We start from the raw sequence: 14478 nt of genomic DNA on the forward strand, positions 1-14478 counted from the left end.
CAAAACTACAATAATATGGGTTTGATTCATCCTGGCTTATTGTTGCGCTTTAGTTGTAAAAACCTTGACACTTGAAATAACAAGGAAAAACCTCAATATCCAATAACAATCTTCTGTCTAGTCCTTCGGAGTCTTTTTGTCCGAAAAAAAAAACATTTGATGCAATTGTTTCTCACAAGCTGCAAAATAATCTCCCGCTTTAACCTCAGCCTTTACATTAAACTTTTTAAATAGTTTTTTAGCATACTTCAGATTGCAGTGGATATTACACATGGCATTGCATGTGTACAGGTCCTTCTCAAAATATTAGCATATTGTGATAAATTTCATTATTTTCCATAATGTCATGATGAAAATTTAACATTCATATATTTTAGATTCATTGCACACTAACTGAAATATTTCAGGTCTTTTATTGTCTTAATACGGATGATTTTGGCATACAGCTCATGAAAACCCAAAATTCCTATCTCACAAAATTAGCATATTTCATCCGACCAATAAAAGAAAAGTGTTTTTAATACAAAAAACGTCAACCTTCAAATAATCATGTACAGTTATGCACTCAATACTTGGTCGGGAATCCATTTGCAGAAATGACTGCTTCAATGCGGCGTGGCATGGAGGCAATCAGCCTGTGGCACTGCTGAGGTATTATAGAGGCCCAGGATGCTTCGATAGCAGCCTTTAGCTCATCCAGAGTGTTGGGTCTTGAGTCTCTCAACGTTCTCTTCACAATATCCCACAGATTCTCTATGGGGTTCAGGTCAGGAGAGTTGGCAGGCCAATTGAGCACAGTGATACCATAGTCAGTAAACCATTTACCAGTGGTTTTGGCACTGTGAGCAGGTGCCAGGTCGTGCTGAAAAATGAAATCTTCATCTCCATAAAGCTTTTCAGCAGATGGAAGCATGAAGTGCTCCAAAATCTCCTGATAGCTAGCTGCATTGACCCTGCCCTTGATAAAACACAGTGGACCAACACCAGCAGCTGACACGGCACCCCAGACCATCACTGACTGTGGGTACTTGACACTGGACTTCTGGCATTTTGGCATTTCCTTCTCCCCAGTCTTCCTCCAGACTCTGGCACCTTGATTTCCGAATGACATGCAAAATTTGCTTTCATCCGAAAAAAGTACTTTGGACCACTGAGCAACAGTCCAGTGCTGCTTCTCTGTAGCCCAGGTCAGGCGCTTCTGCCGCTGTTTCTGGTTCAAAAGTGGCTTGACCTGGGGAATGCAGCACCTGTAGCCCATTTCCTGCACACGCCTGTGCACGGTGGCTCTGGATGTTTCTACTCCAGACTCGGTCCACTGCTTCCGCAGGTCCCCCAAGGTCTGGAATCGGCCCTTCTCCACAATCTTCCTCAGGGTCCGGTCACCTCTTCTCGTTGTGCAGTGTTTTCTGCCACACTTTCTCCTTCCCACAGACTTCCCACTGAGGTGCCTTGATACAGCACTCTGGGAACAGCCTATTCATTCAGAAATGTCTTTCTGTGTCTTACCCTCTTGGTTGAGGGTGTCAATAGTGGCCTTCTGGACAGCAGTCAGGTCGGCAGTCTTACCCATGATTGGGGTTTTGAGTGATGAACCAGGCTGGGAGTTTTAAAGGCCTCAGGAATCTTTTGCAGGTGTTTAGAGTTAACTAGTTGATTCAGATGATTAGGATCATAGCTCGTTTAGAGACCCTTTTAATGATATGCTAATTTTGTGAGATAGGAATTTTGGGTTTTCATGAGCTGTATGCCAAAATCATCCGTATTAAGACAATAAAAGACCTGAAATATTTCAGTTAGTGTGCAATGAATCTAAAATATATGAATGTTAAATTTCCATCATGACATTATGGAAAATAATGAACTTCATCACAATATGCTAATATTTTGAGAAGGACCTGTATGTTAAATACCTGATCTTGATTTTGCAACAAACATGCATGTTTAGCTCGATTGTCTATTTGATACTTTCAAAATCTGTTTATTTTACAGGAAATGCACCCAGAAATTCTGGTTTGGACGATTTTTACCTTGATTTTACTTGACCACAGTGAAAAATCAAATGTGCGATGTTTGAGTTTCTAAGATTTTATTAATGCACAATTTCTAAGTGCTAACACGTTTTGGTAACCACAGCTATTTCTTGTGTCAAAGTTGTTGCTGCAGGAAGAAGATTCAAAGTTAGCTGTTTTCAGCATCAGTTAGGGGTTTATAAATTAAGACAGGCGAAGAACAAAACATACGTATTTTGCATGGATGCACGTTGGCTGTTATTTCCAGATTCTTGGTGCCAGTTGATTTGCTCCTTTGTCATTTTGCACACCTGCACTTTTGGTCATTCTGCAGCAGTCATTTTTAGAAAAGAAAATAAGGGAAATAAGTTGATATCAATGTTGGGAATGTTTTGTCAAACTGGCGAAAAGGTGACTTGACTTGGAGGCAATCTTAGCAGATACCAGGAAGGCTGAAGAAATTACACCAAAGTTTGTCTGTTTTATCATTTTGAGCTTTCAACCTTTGCCTGTGATGGAACATGAGCCTTTAGCGATGCTATTATGGAATCTATTAAGTTAAGATAAATGGTTGGATGGGGCGCACACCTGCCACGAAGTTCTACTTCTGTCTAGTCGGTCCACAAAATATATTCCCAAAAGTATTGGGGTTGATAGAGAGCTTTTTGTTATTTTTTTTTTGCTTAATTGTGAGACAGCTCTTTGTGTTCTTTTTGATGAGGCCTGGGTCTGGCCCTAATACTGACCCCAAGAATAACCTTTTATCCAAATTTATTTTTTATTGACATACTAAATGTTGTTTCTTTTATATCTACAGAGTGTTTATAACAGTGAAAATTTAAGTTAAGAGTCTATATTCTGTACAAACCGAGAATGCTGTTTACAGTTTGGCAGTTTAACCAGTAAGGTTAAGGTAAGATGCTAAAGGCAGTTTAAAATGTCAACATTAAATATCTTTATTATTAAAACACATTTTTACAGCAACTCTCCTTTGGTTCAAGAAATATTATGAATGCTCATAAATTATATCAAAACAGATCAGAATTAGCTAAAATCAATATTGGCTGGTCAGACCTTTACAAAATAGTTCTAAGTCTTAAGATCATAAATTGGCCAGAAAACTCTGAACATTGCATCTTCAGTATTTATTGCAGGTAATGGGCTTAGTTGTGAATCATGCATGTATAACTTGCGCCTCTTAGCTGATCTGTAGATTTGTATGAACCGATCAGGGTTCACTCTTTTCAGTGGAGTGGGATAAAGTTTGAATAACATAGGAATCATGAGAGGAATACATAAAGAAGTGCTGGAATTTCAGAATTCAAAACAAGTTGTTTTATTTGTCAAGTTCCCATTTTATGCTGTAAGCTGAAAAATGCCAACATTTTTACTTATTGTGATGTGTGCTTTACATTTCTGGACCCAGGCTTCTTTATTCAGTAGCTTGTAACAGAGACACTGTTAAAGAAGAATACCTATGTTATGACTCCAGGTAACAAAAATGTTTGACTTATGTTTACCTGAATTTGTTTTTTGCACCATAGGCCTCAGTGTGATGTAGTTGTTCTATACAGAAATAACTGAGGGATCATCAGGTGGATTTGTCAGTTCATAAAGAATGTGATGTTAACAGGAGTTACAGTAGAATTAAATTGATAGCTCATTCATATCTGATCGCACCAAGGCACAAATATCTTTCAGCCTAGCGTCTTGTTCACTTTGGGCGGAATTGTTGCTCTCTTTGTTAATAATCGTTCTTTTCAGTTTCTATTGCTATATGTATTAGACTTACCTAATTTCAATTTCTGAAACTATGTGGGTTTTTACAGCATTTTTGCAAAAAGAAATTTCAGAATGTATTGAATCAAGGCTGGAACAAACAAACAAATAGCATAAAGTCATGAAGGCATTCGGGACTTTCAGGACTTGGTTGGTAGTCACAGCAGTTATGAAACAGTAGATCATTAATATAAAAAACAATAAACAAAGTGCCTTGAAATAAAATTGGCGAGGTAAACACCACAAGATATTTACTCTTCCAGAGAAGAAAACAAACACTGTGAATGATTCCAGGAACTGAGATGTTCATATTTTATAAACCATCATCCAATTTCTTGTATTGCAGTTTGGAAAGTGTATGGGTGTTCTCAGAACTAAGCTTTTGCGTGGATATCTAAATATTTGGATATCTTTAGGAGCATCAAGGTATCAGTTAATGAGTTCATTAGGAACACTCACAGAGCAGTATGATGATGCAGATTAGGATGGAGATGATGGCACCAGTTCCCAAACCAGCAGCCGCGATGGCACCAAGTGTGGTGCAGTCTCCATTTTCATCGCATGGACACACCTTGACTTTGATGACGGACCTGTTGGACAACGGAGGGTTGCCCGAGTCTGACACAATGACAGGGACCTCGTACATTCCTGGTTCTAAGTAAACCTGGTACCGAAGAGCCAGACGGGCATAATCACCTAAGCAAAGGGAAGAGGGAAGAAAATGTGTTAGGGTATAATGACTTTGAAAGAAATGTCTAACAGCAGCTATAATTTTCAAGTTATGAAAACAGTAAAAAGGTTAAAAGTTATATACAAGAGTATAGATACCTTGGAATATTGATATTTTCAGCATTGTAAATATGGTTAAATGACACTGAAACATGAATTAAACGCTTTTCTCAGCAAAGCTCTCTCTCTAGGAATCCTAATTATGTTGTTTGAAATCACACTATGTTTAAAGTAAGAACATTAGATGAGTAGGTCTTTCATTTATACAAAAATTGGGAAGCCAACTGAGAACCCAACTCAAGTTCCTAGACCTGAGGGGACAGAGGCATAGGCCACAAGGGCCAACAAAAAACATAGAATGAAATACAATGAAAGAATGAAAATAGAAATTCAACTTCCCCACTAAGGCACCACAATGAGTGGATTCCAATGTAAGCAAGCAAAGAAGTGTTTACATGAATTAGTTCATTTTAAATTAATTTGAAGAGTGTCTGAGAGTGATTGCTAACCTTTCAAACATGTTCCTTAAATTACTGTTGAACTTAATAGCGTTAGCAGGGCTAGCATAAACTCTTTAGCTCCTAAAAGATCTGTCTTTGTCAGTTTTCCACCTGAAACAACTGTAAACGTATGTCAGAACAGCCTTATATGATGATTGTTGTACAGTATTTCCTTTTTGAATAAAAGGCCAAGGAGTGGTCCAGGTTGGAGATAAATAATGTGTTGTTTTTTTTTTAAAACTACATATTTTTGCTCCGTGTCAGAGTCATTATCATTTACAGTTTGTATCTTCTTGTTGCTAAAAAGCCAAAGATGTTATTATTTAAACTTTTAATTAATGGGGACTTATTAAAAGTGAACAAGATGTGAGTGTCTACTTTTTTCTGGTTTTCTCTCAGATAATGTCATATTTGCTCCTTTTACATTGAAATAAGTCTGAAACTGGAAAAAAATGGAAACACTGCATACCTGTTTTAAATGGTTGGATGGGGCACACATCAGCCACAAAATTCTACTTCTGTCTAGTCGGTGCACATATTTCTAAAAGTATTGGGGATGTTTTTTCTTTTTTTTTTTTTTTTTTTGGTCAAATGTGAGACTACCCTTTGCGTTCTTTTTGATCAGCAGTTACCTGGGTCTGGGCCTAATAATGACCCCAAGAATAAGATTCTATCAAGATTTGTTTTTTATTGAAATACTGAATGTTGTTTCTTTTTTTATCTACAGACTGTTTATGGCAGTGAAAAATTAGTTCATCTCTTTGTGTATTTAGATGTTTTATAATGAGACTTCAGTCAATGACACACATCTGTAATGACTAGAATCCACCTGTGCCTTATTAAATTCATTGGGGATGACTGGATTTTGTTAGAAAACAAATATAATATGCATTACTATTTAACTAACAATATTGAAAACCATAAAAAAAATCTCTTTTTGGGAATAATTCCAAACCGCATGTGCAAAAGACTGCAAGCACTTAGTATTTCCTCTTCCTTAAAGCCAAACATTGTAAAGGCAGGATCATACTGCTGTTTTACAAAACCTTTGTAGAAGTCTTGGAGTAAGTAAACAAGTTTAGACTCAAACCTAGTCAAGCTCGCCTGGAGAGTAAAGATGGCTGTGGACCAGCGCTCCTCATCCAATCTGACTAAGTTTGTGTGTTTCTGCCAAGCAGAGCGGGTACATTTCCAAATGAAAGGTGTGCCAAGCTTCTGCATTATTCTCCAGAAGATTACATTTTTTATTAACAAATCACTTGAAAATCTGTTGTTATGGGATTCTTGCATCATTAGTGTATACATAAAGTACTTCCATATAGAATATTTCCACTTTCAAAGTTTTCTCAGCTTCAGTTATCTACTTGCATCATGTAACATTTACAAGAGGGAATACACTAGCAAGAATGGTATCAAAATCCATGATAAAACACATAATTTATTTATTCTTTCAAACACAGCTACTCACCACTGATCCGTGCAATGGTCCAGTTGCGTCGGATGCTGCTGGGGAAGTTGGGCAGCTCGAAGACAAAGGGTCCAGCATTGGGATCCGTGTCAGCATCGGCGGCAGTGATGTTCACACCATTGACGTTCTTGTTCATCCTTTCGCAGATCTGAGACTCCCTTGGTACGAGCGCTGGGGGGTTGTCATTAATATCTATCAAATAGATCTGCAGTGTGCCTGTGCCGCTAGCTGCAGGAAAGCCTGGGAGGGGGAACAGAAACATAAAAAAAACCCATCATGACAGAAGCAGAAGATGACAAATGAAGATGTGTACAGTGAAGGGGATGACTAAGAGGGAATACAACTAAGTTCGGGGGGGGGGGGGCACAGAGTTGGAAATGTAAAAATAAGGAGCAATAAAAAGTACAAGAAATGAAGGGAAATGAACATTGTTCATTCACAATTATGATGTTGGAGGTAGGAGTGCTGTCAGGCTGGGGTATAGTTTAAACTTTTGAAAGAAATACTTCTGACAGTTTTGCTTTTCACTTCATCTTTTAGCCTTACAGCAAAATCAATCCCATCACAGTCGATGCAGATGCAGGCTAAGCACATCCAGTTGCACAGAGAGGGCTTAGGCAGAATAATGATGAATGTAATGCAATATAACAGGTCATTGCCTGTGTGTATTTCGACAATACTGTTTGATACTGGACATAAAGGATGTTTTCCATGCAGTAATAACAGTTTTGTTTTTTTCTGAAAGAAGAATGGGACATTTCAAACAAACATTCCCAGTGTCAAATATACAGTAAATATACAAATAAATGTATAACCGACCTAAAATTCCAGTCAGAAGAAGATATACACTCAAGAGAAATAATGTCATATACATTTTGTCATTTTTAATTATTTCTAATGCATTTAAATATTCTTTTTCCAGGGTGGATTGATTATGCAACATGCAACTTCTGTGATTTTAATAAACAAGCTTTAAGAACATGTTACAATAATAAGATAAAAACTGTCAAGCACGGTGGTGGTGGCATCATGTGAACTATCTGTTTTACTGCCATTGGTATTGATGCATTACACAAAGACAAATGGATCTGTCTGGCTACAAATTTTACAATTTCACCTCAAATATCATCATCTAGCTAGTTGACAATTGTACACAATTGGTTGTTCCACCAGGAACTTAAACACACAGCAAACATTAAGCTTATGGAGTGGCCCAACCTGGCTGAAATTTTGTGGACTTAGAGCTGGATCTGGGCCAGGAACCAACCAGATAAAATTAACTCCTGGAATTCTGCCAACAAGAGTTGTCAAGCATCTAGTCAGAATTATGGCAAAAGCTTATTATTAGCAACAAAACTATCCAAATTCTTTGCAACTTACCAAGTTCAATACAAATGCATCCATGCTCACAATTCTTGCTTTAAAAAAATTCAGGTTGTATTTTACATTATTAGTCAACACTAAAAAAACATTATCATAAGAGAATGAAATTAGAATGATTTACTTGCCAATGATTACCATATTTAAACTTCTGACTTTCCATATATATACACTTATATTACAGGAAAACATGTACGGCACTCTCACTACGGGCTCCTTTTCGGTTACAGAAAACAAAATATTTGAAAAGTCTATTTCTCTAATAGACAAAAATAGACTCAGGCGTATTCGTCACTTCCTGTTTTTGCTGTTGCACTCGGTGGATTGTTTGGTGGATTGTTTGGTGTGTGAAGGCTCTGTCGTTTGATCTGATTTCTCTCTACTGTGATACCTCTTACTTGTTCTAATACATAAGCACGTTAAAACACATACTTTCTGTTGCTGCATTTAACGTTTGGGGACTATCTGTGCTTTACACGGTTTTTCTAGTAGTGGTAAGGGGTCGCTAGCTTAGCTTTAGCTCCAACATGGCTACCGGTTCTGCTGTTTCTCTCTCTGAGTCTTCTCCTCTCTCCTGCTCTCTGTGTCAGATGTTCAGTTACTCCTCTGCCTCCTTTAGTGATAATGGTACGTGTAATAAATGTAGCATTTTTGTAGCTTTGGAGGCGAGGGTGTCGGAATTGGAGGCCCGGCTTCGCGCTTTTGAAAAACCAGCAGATAGCCGAGGCCCCTTAGTCAGTGCGGAGCCACCGAGGGTAGCTCCCTGTAGCAGTCCTTCAGCAGAGCTCGCTCAGCCGGGGCCTCAGGCCGGCTGGGTGATGGTACATAGAAAGCATAGTCCTAGATCCCAGTCCACAGGTCACCACCAACCCGTCTGCGTTTCTAACAGATTTTCCCTGCTCAGTGACACACCCGCTGAGGAGCCGACTCTGGTAATTGGCAGCTCCATAGTCAGAAACGTGGCACTAGAGACACCAGCGACCATAGTCAAATGTCTGCCAGGGGCCAGAACGGGCGATATCAAATCCTACCTGAAACTGCTGGCTAAGGATAAGTGTAAATACAGTAAGATTGTTATTCACGCTGGCGGTATGACACCCGGTTACGTCAATCGGAGGTCACCAAAGTTAGTGTTGCTTCGGTGTGTAAGTCTGCCAAAACAATGTCGGACTCCGTAATTTTCTCTGGTCCCCTCCCCGATCTGACCAGTGATGACATGTTTAGCCGCATGCTGTCATTCAACCGCTGGATGTCTAGGTGGTGTCCAGAAAACGATGTGGGCTACATTGATAATTGCCGAACATTCTGGGGAAAACCTGGTCTGATCCGGAGAGACGGCATCCATCCCACTTTGGATGGAGCAGCTCTTCTTTCAAGAAATCTGGCTGAATTTATTAGTTCTCCAAACCTCTGACAACACAGGGTTCAGACCAGGAAGCAAGGTCATAGTTTAATACTCCTTTCTGCAGCTTCTGTACTGCTACCCACCCATTACCCTATTAAGACAGTGTCTTGCCCATGGTCAAAATTGAATAGATTAAAACATAATAATAATAATAATCTAATAAAAATAAACACAACTCAGACTAAAAAGAAAAATAAAACAATTAAATGTGGCTTACTGAACATAAGAGCTCTCTCTTCAAAGACTTTGATAGTTAGTGACCTGATTTGTGACAATCAGATTGATTTATTTTGCCTCATAGAAACCTGGCTGCAGCAAGAGGATTATGTTACTATAAATGAGTCAACTCCTACTAATTATTAAAATTTTCACATTCCTCGAAATACTGGGCGAGGAGGAGGAGTAGCAACCATCTTTCAGTCCGATTTATTGACTAGTCCCAGACCAATCAATAGCTAAAACTCTTTTGAATATTTAATCCTTAGTTTTCCTCATCCAAATTGCAAAACACTAAAAACACGTCTGTTTGTTGTTTTGTACTGTCCACCAGGCCCTTACTCTCAATTTTAGATCAGTTTTCAGAACGTTTATCTGATTTAGTGTTAAATACAGATAAGGTTATTATAGTGGGGGATTTTAATATTCATGTTGACACTGAAAGTGATAGCGTAAATATAACCTTTAATGCTATCTTAGACTCAATTGGCTTTGCTCAAAACATTAACAAACCTACCCACCTTTGTCTTCATTCTCTGGACCTTGTGCTGACATATGGCATTAAGTGTAAAGATATAACAATATTTTCTCATAACCCTGTCCTGTCTGACCATTTTTTAATAACCTTTGAGTTTAATTTAACCGAGTACTCCACACCTGAAAGAAAATTTCATTATAGTAGATCATTATCAGACAATGCTGTAAAAACCTTGAAAGCATCTGTTCCACTTTTGATTTCCTCATTATCACAGAAAAGCACAGTGGAGGGCAATAATTTTGTTTCTTCCCCTTCAAAAATTGATTCTCTTGTTAATAGTGATACTTCATCATTGCGTGATGCATTAGACAATGCAGCCCTCTTGAAAAAAAAGGTAATTATTCATAAGAGGCTAGCTCCAGGGTTTAATTCAGAGCTGCGTACTTTAAAGCACAATGTTAGAAAATTGGAGAAAAAATGGTGGTCTACACACCAAGAGGATTCCTACTTAATCTGGAAAAATAGCCTACTGTTGTATAAAAAGACAGTTCACTAAGCTAGAACAGCTTATTTCTCATCATTAATAGAAGAGAACAAGAATAATCCTAGCTTTCTCTTTAGTACAGTTGCTAAACTTACACAGAGTCATAGCTCTGTTGAGCCATCCATTCCCTTAGCTCTCAGCAGTCATGACTTTATGGGATTCTTCCAAAATAAAATTGATTCTATTAAAAAGAAAATCTTTGACATACTCCTGAAGATGATTACTTCATCCTCAGCAAGTGAGACAACATTGGAAGTAACTGTAGAACCTGATCTGTGTTTGGACTGCTTTGATCCTGTGGAGCTTCCTGAGTTATCAGAAATATTAGCTTCATCTAAACCTTCAACTTGTATGTTAGACCCAATCCCAACCAAATTATGTAAGGAAGTGTTCCCTCTGATTACCAGGCCCATTTTAGATATGATTAATTTATCCTTAGTAAATGGATGTGTACCACAAGCATTTAAGGTAGCTGTAATTAAACCTTTGCTTAAGAAACCTTCGCTTGATCGAGATGACTTAATAAATTACAGACCTATATCTAATCTTCCATTCTTATCTAAAATTCTTGAGAAAATAGTTGCTAATCAAATGTGTGAGCATTTACACAGCAATGACCTGTTTGAAGAGTTTCAGTCAGGCTTCAGAGCTCATCATAGCAGTGAAACAGCTCTGCTGAAAGTCACTAATGATATTCTTATGGGCTCAGATAATGGACTTGTGTCTCTACTTGTCCTGTTAAATCTCAGTGCTGCATTTGATACAGTCGATCATAATATTCTCTTAGAAAGCTGGAATATGCTATAGGGATCAGGGGAACAGCGCTAGGCTGGTTTAAATCTTATTTGTCTGACCGATTCCAGTTTGTTCATGTAAATGATAAATTATCTTTAAACTCCAGGGTTAATTGTGGAGTACCACAGGGTTCCGTACTTGGGCCAATTCTCTTTACTATATATATGCTTCCAATAGGTCAAATTATCAGGCAGCCTACGATACATTTTCACTGTTACGCTGATGATACTCAGCTTTACTCATCCATGAATCCTGATGAGCCCAACCAGTTAGATAGACTACAAGCATGTCTTGAAGACATAAAAACTTGGATGACTTAAAAGTTTCTGCTTCTAAATTCAGACAAGACAGAAGTTGTCGTCTTTGGACCGGAGTCTTTAAAAAAGAAACTGCTTAGTCAATCACTTAACCTGGATGGCATTAAATTGACCTCCGATAATAAAGTAAAAACCTTGGTGTTATTTTTGACCAGGATATGTCATTTAAATCCCATATTAAACAGGTTTCTAGGATTTCCTTCTTTCATCTCCAGAACATTGCCAAAATTACAAATATCCTGTCCAGGAGTGACGCTGAAAAACTAGTCATGCATTTGTTACTTCAAGGCTGGACTATTGTAATGCGTTACTATCAGGATGTCCAAAAAATGCAGTTAAAAGCCTTCAGCTGATTCAAAATGCTGTAGCAAGAGTTCTGATGAAAATTAAAAAGATAGATCATATTTCCCCTACTTTAGCTTCCCTTCATTGGCTCCCTGTTAAATCCAGAATAGAATTTAAAATTCTCCTCCTCACATACAAAGCACTTAATGATCTAGCTCCATCATACATCAGAGATCTGATTGTTCCATACGTTCTTAACAGAGCACTTCATTCTCAGACTGCAGATTTAGCCTATAGTTAGAGTGGTTTAGGTTATCCTGAGCTATCTTCAGTAAGGGGGAGTCAGGTTTAGCCTAAACCGGCTCAGTTATGGTTGAGGTGCAAACACACCCTCCATTTCTGCAACCTGTATGACCCCCTCTCTTTTCCAATGGTTATGGTCAATCTGACAGAGGGATATCCCAATCATTGTGGTTTTTAGTATAACAATGGCCATCAGTGGGCTCTAGATGGACAAACTGTCTACTTTTAAGGCTAGGCTTAAAACTTTCCTTTTTGATAAAGCTTATAGTTAGAGTGCCCTAAGTTATCCTGAGCTATCTCTGTAGTTATGCTGCTATAGGCTTAGGCTGCTGGAGGACATAATGACCAGTTTCACCCTCTTCGGTACATTCTCACACTACTCTCCAATTTTGCATTATTTGCTGTTGTTTCAGCTTTTAACTTTGTTCTCTCTCTTTTCTCTTCCTAGAAGCTACACCTGGCCTGACTGTGTCTACCTGTGACACCTTTCTGAAGACGGTCATCGTCCAAGCTTCTGCTGGCAACAACTTAATGCTCATCCTCTACCGATGATCCACATGGCCCTGTCTTTCAGTGTTTAACGCTTTCTCTCTCCTAGACATGTCAATTTGTTATGATTTGGGGTTGTTTGGTTTTTGGTTTCTGGGTTTTTCTTATATTTCTCTCTCAGTTTTTGAATCATGCTTCAGCTTATTTTTTTTCTGGTCATGTTTTAGTTTTGTTCATGTTTTGTCAAGTTTGGTTTTTGGTTCTGGTCATGCATTAGTTTTTGTTTGTATTCAAGAGTCTCTGTTCTTGCTCCAGCCACATTCTGTTCTGTCTGATAGTTATCTTTATCTGGTTCACCTGCTCCAAACTAATCTGTCTCCTAGCTCCACCTGGTTTACTCTCCATATACACACTCCTGTTCAGTTGTTCATTGCGGAAACATTATTCAGATAATGCCCTTGTCCTGTAGTCATGCCACGCCTGTCTCGCCAGCCAAGTCTGTTTTTTGCCTGTTCTGCCTGCCCGTTCGTTGTTTTGTTCCTGGCTCTTAGAGTGAATTTTTGTTAATTACATTTTTACTTACTGACATGCTGCCTTCTAGTCTGCATTCTGGGGTCCTATATTTCGCAAATCCTACCAGCAATTGACTGAGCTTTTACTGTGACTAACTCTATGTGCTCTCTTTCAGACTCTAACCTTGAAAACTGGCTCAGAGTTACTGTTCTTTCTAGATGAAACGACTAAAGGAGCTACATCCATTAACATTTACTTTTCCTTCCCATAGAGAGGACTCCTGGATCAGTGCTTCTTTGTTCTCTTTGTGTCTCTGCTCTGTTCTCTCAAACCCACAGTCGGTCGTGGTAGATGGCTGCTCACAATGAGCCTGGTTCTGCTGGAGGTTTTTCCTCTCCACTGTCGCTACATGCATGCTCAGTATGAGGGATTGCTGCAAAGTCAACGCCAGTGACTGTCCTCTGTCTCTACATGATCATCTGGGAGGAGTGAATACTCCAAGTCACTGACTGGATTCAATCTGCTGGGTTTCCTTAGACAGAAAAACTTTTTATCCAAATTGAATAAATAACTGAATCTGACTGCACTGTTCAATGATTAGGATTAATTGGAATGTATGTACCTGACTTTTGTGAAGTGCCTTGAGACAACATGTGTTGTGAATTGGCACTACAGGTCCTTCTCAAAATATTAGCATATTGTGATAAAGTTAATTATTTTCCATAATGTTGTGATGAAAATTTAACATTCATATATTTTAGATTCATTGCACACTAACTGAAATATTTCAGGTCTTTTATTGTCTTAATACGGATGATTTTGGTATACAGCTCATGAAAACCCAAAATTTCTATCTCACAAAATTAGCATATTTCATCCGACCAATAAAAGAAAAGTGTTTTTAATACAAAAAACGTCAACCTTCAAATAATCATGTACAGTTATGCACTCAATACTTGGTCGGGAATCCTTTTGCAGAAATGACTGCTTCAATGCGGCGTGGCATGGAGGCAATCAGCCTGTGGCACTGCTGAGGTCTTATGGAGGCCCAGGATGCTTCGATAGCGGCCTTTAGCTCATCCAGAGTGTTGGGTCTTGAGTTTCTCAACGTTCTCTTCACAATATCCCACAGATTCTCTATGGGGTTCAGGTCAGGAGAGTTGGCAGGCCAATTGAGCACAGTGATACCATGGTCAGTAAACCATTTACCAGTGGTTTTGGCACTGTGAGCAGGTGCCAGGTCGTGCTGAAAAATGAAATCTTCATCT

At 38.6% G+C, this 14478-nt stretch overlaps 1 protein-coding gene across 3 annotated transcripts in view; it reads right to left on the reverse strand.

Annotated features, from left to right (window-relative positions):
* LOC124869914 (cadherin-4-like) overlaps positions 1-14478 on the reverse strand; it is a 395423-nt gene that overhangs the window by 8770 nt on the left and 372175 nt on the right. For all 3 annotated transcript variants that reach the window (XM_047368168.1, XM_047368176.1, XM_047368160.1), the window contains 2 exons: positions 6486-6725; positions 4248-4484 (listed from right to left, as the gene is read on the reverse strand). In XM_047368168.1, the coding sequence (XP_047224124.1) occupies positions 4248-4484; positions 6486-6725 (477 nt within the window). The remainder of the gene's footprint in view (positions 1-4247; positions 4485-6485; positions 6726-14478) is intronic.

The sequence above is a fragment of the Girardinichthys multiradiatus genome, chromosome 1, assembly GCF_021462225.1.
Source record: "Girardinichthys multiradiatus isolate DD_20200921_A chromosome 1, DD_fGirMul_XY1, whole genome shotgun sequence".
Lineage (NCBI taxonomy): Eukaryota > Metazoa > Chordata > Actinopteri > Cyprinodontiformes > Goodeidae > Girardinichthys > Girardinichthys multiradiatus.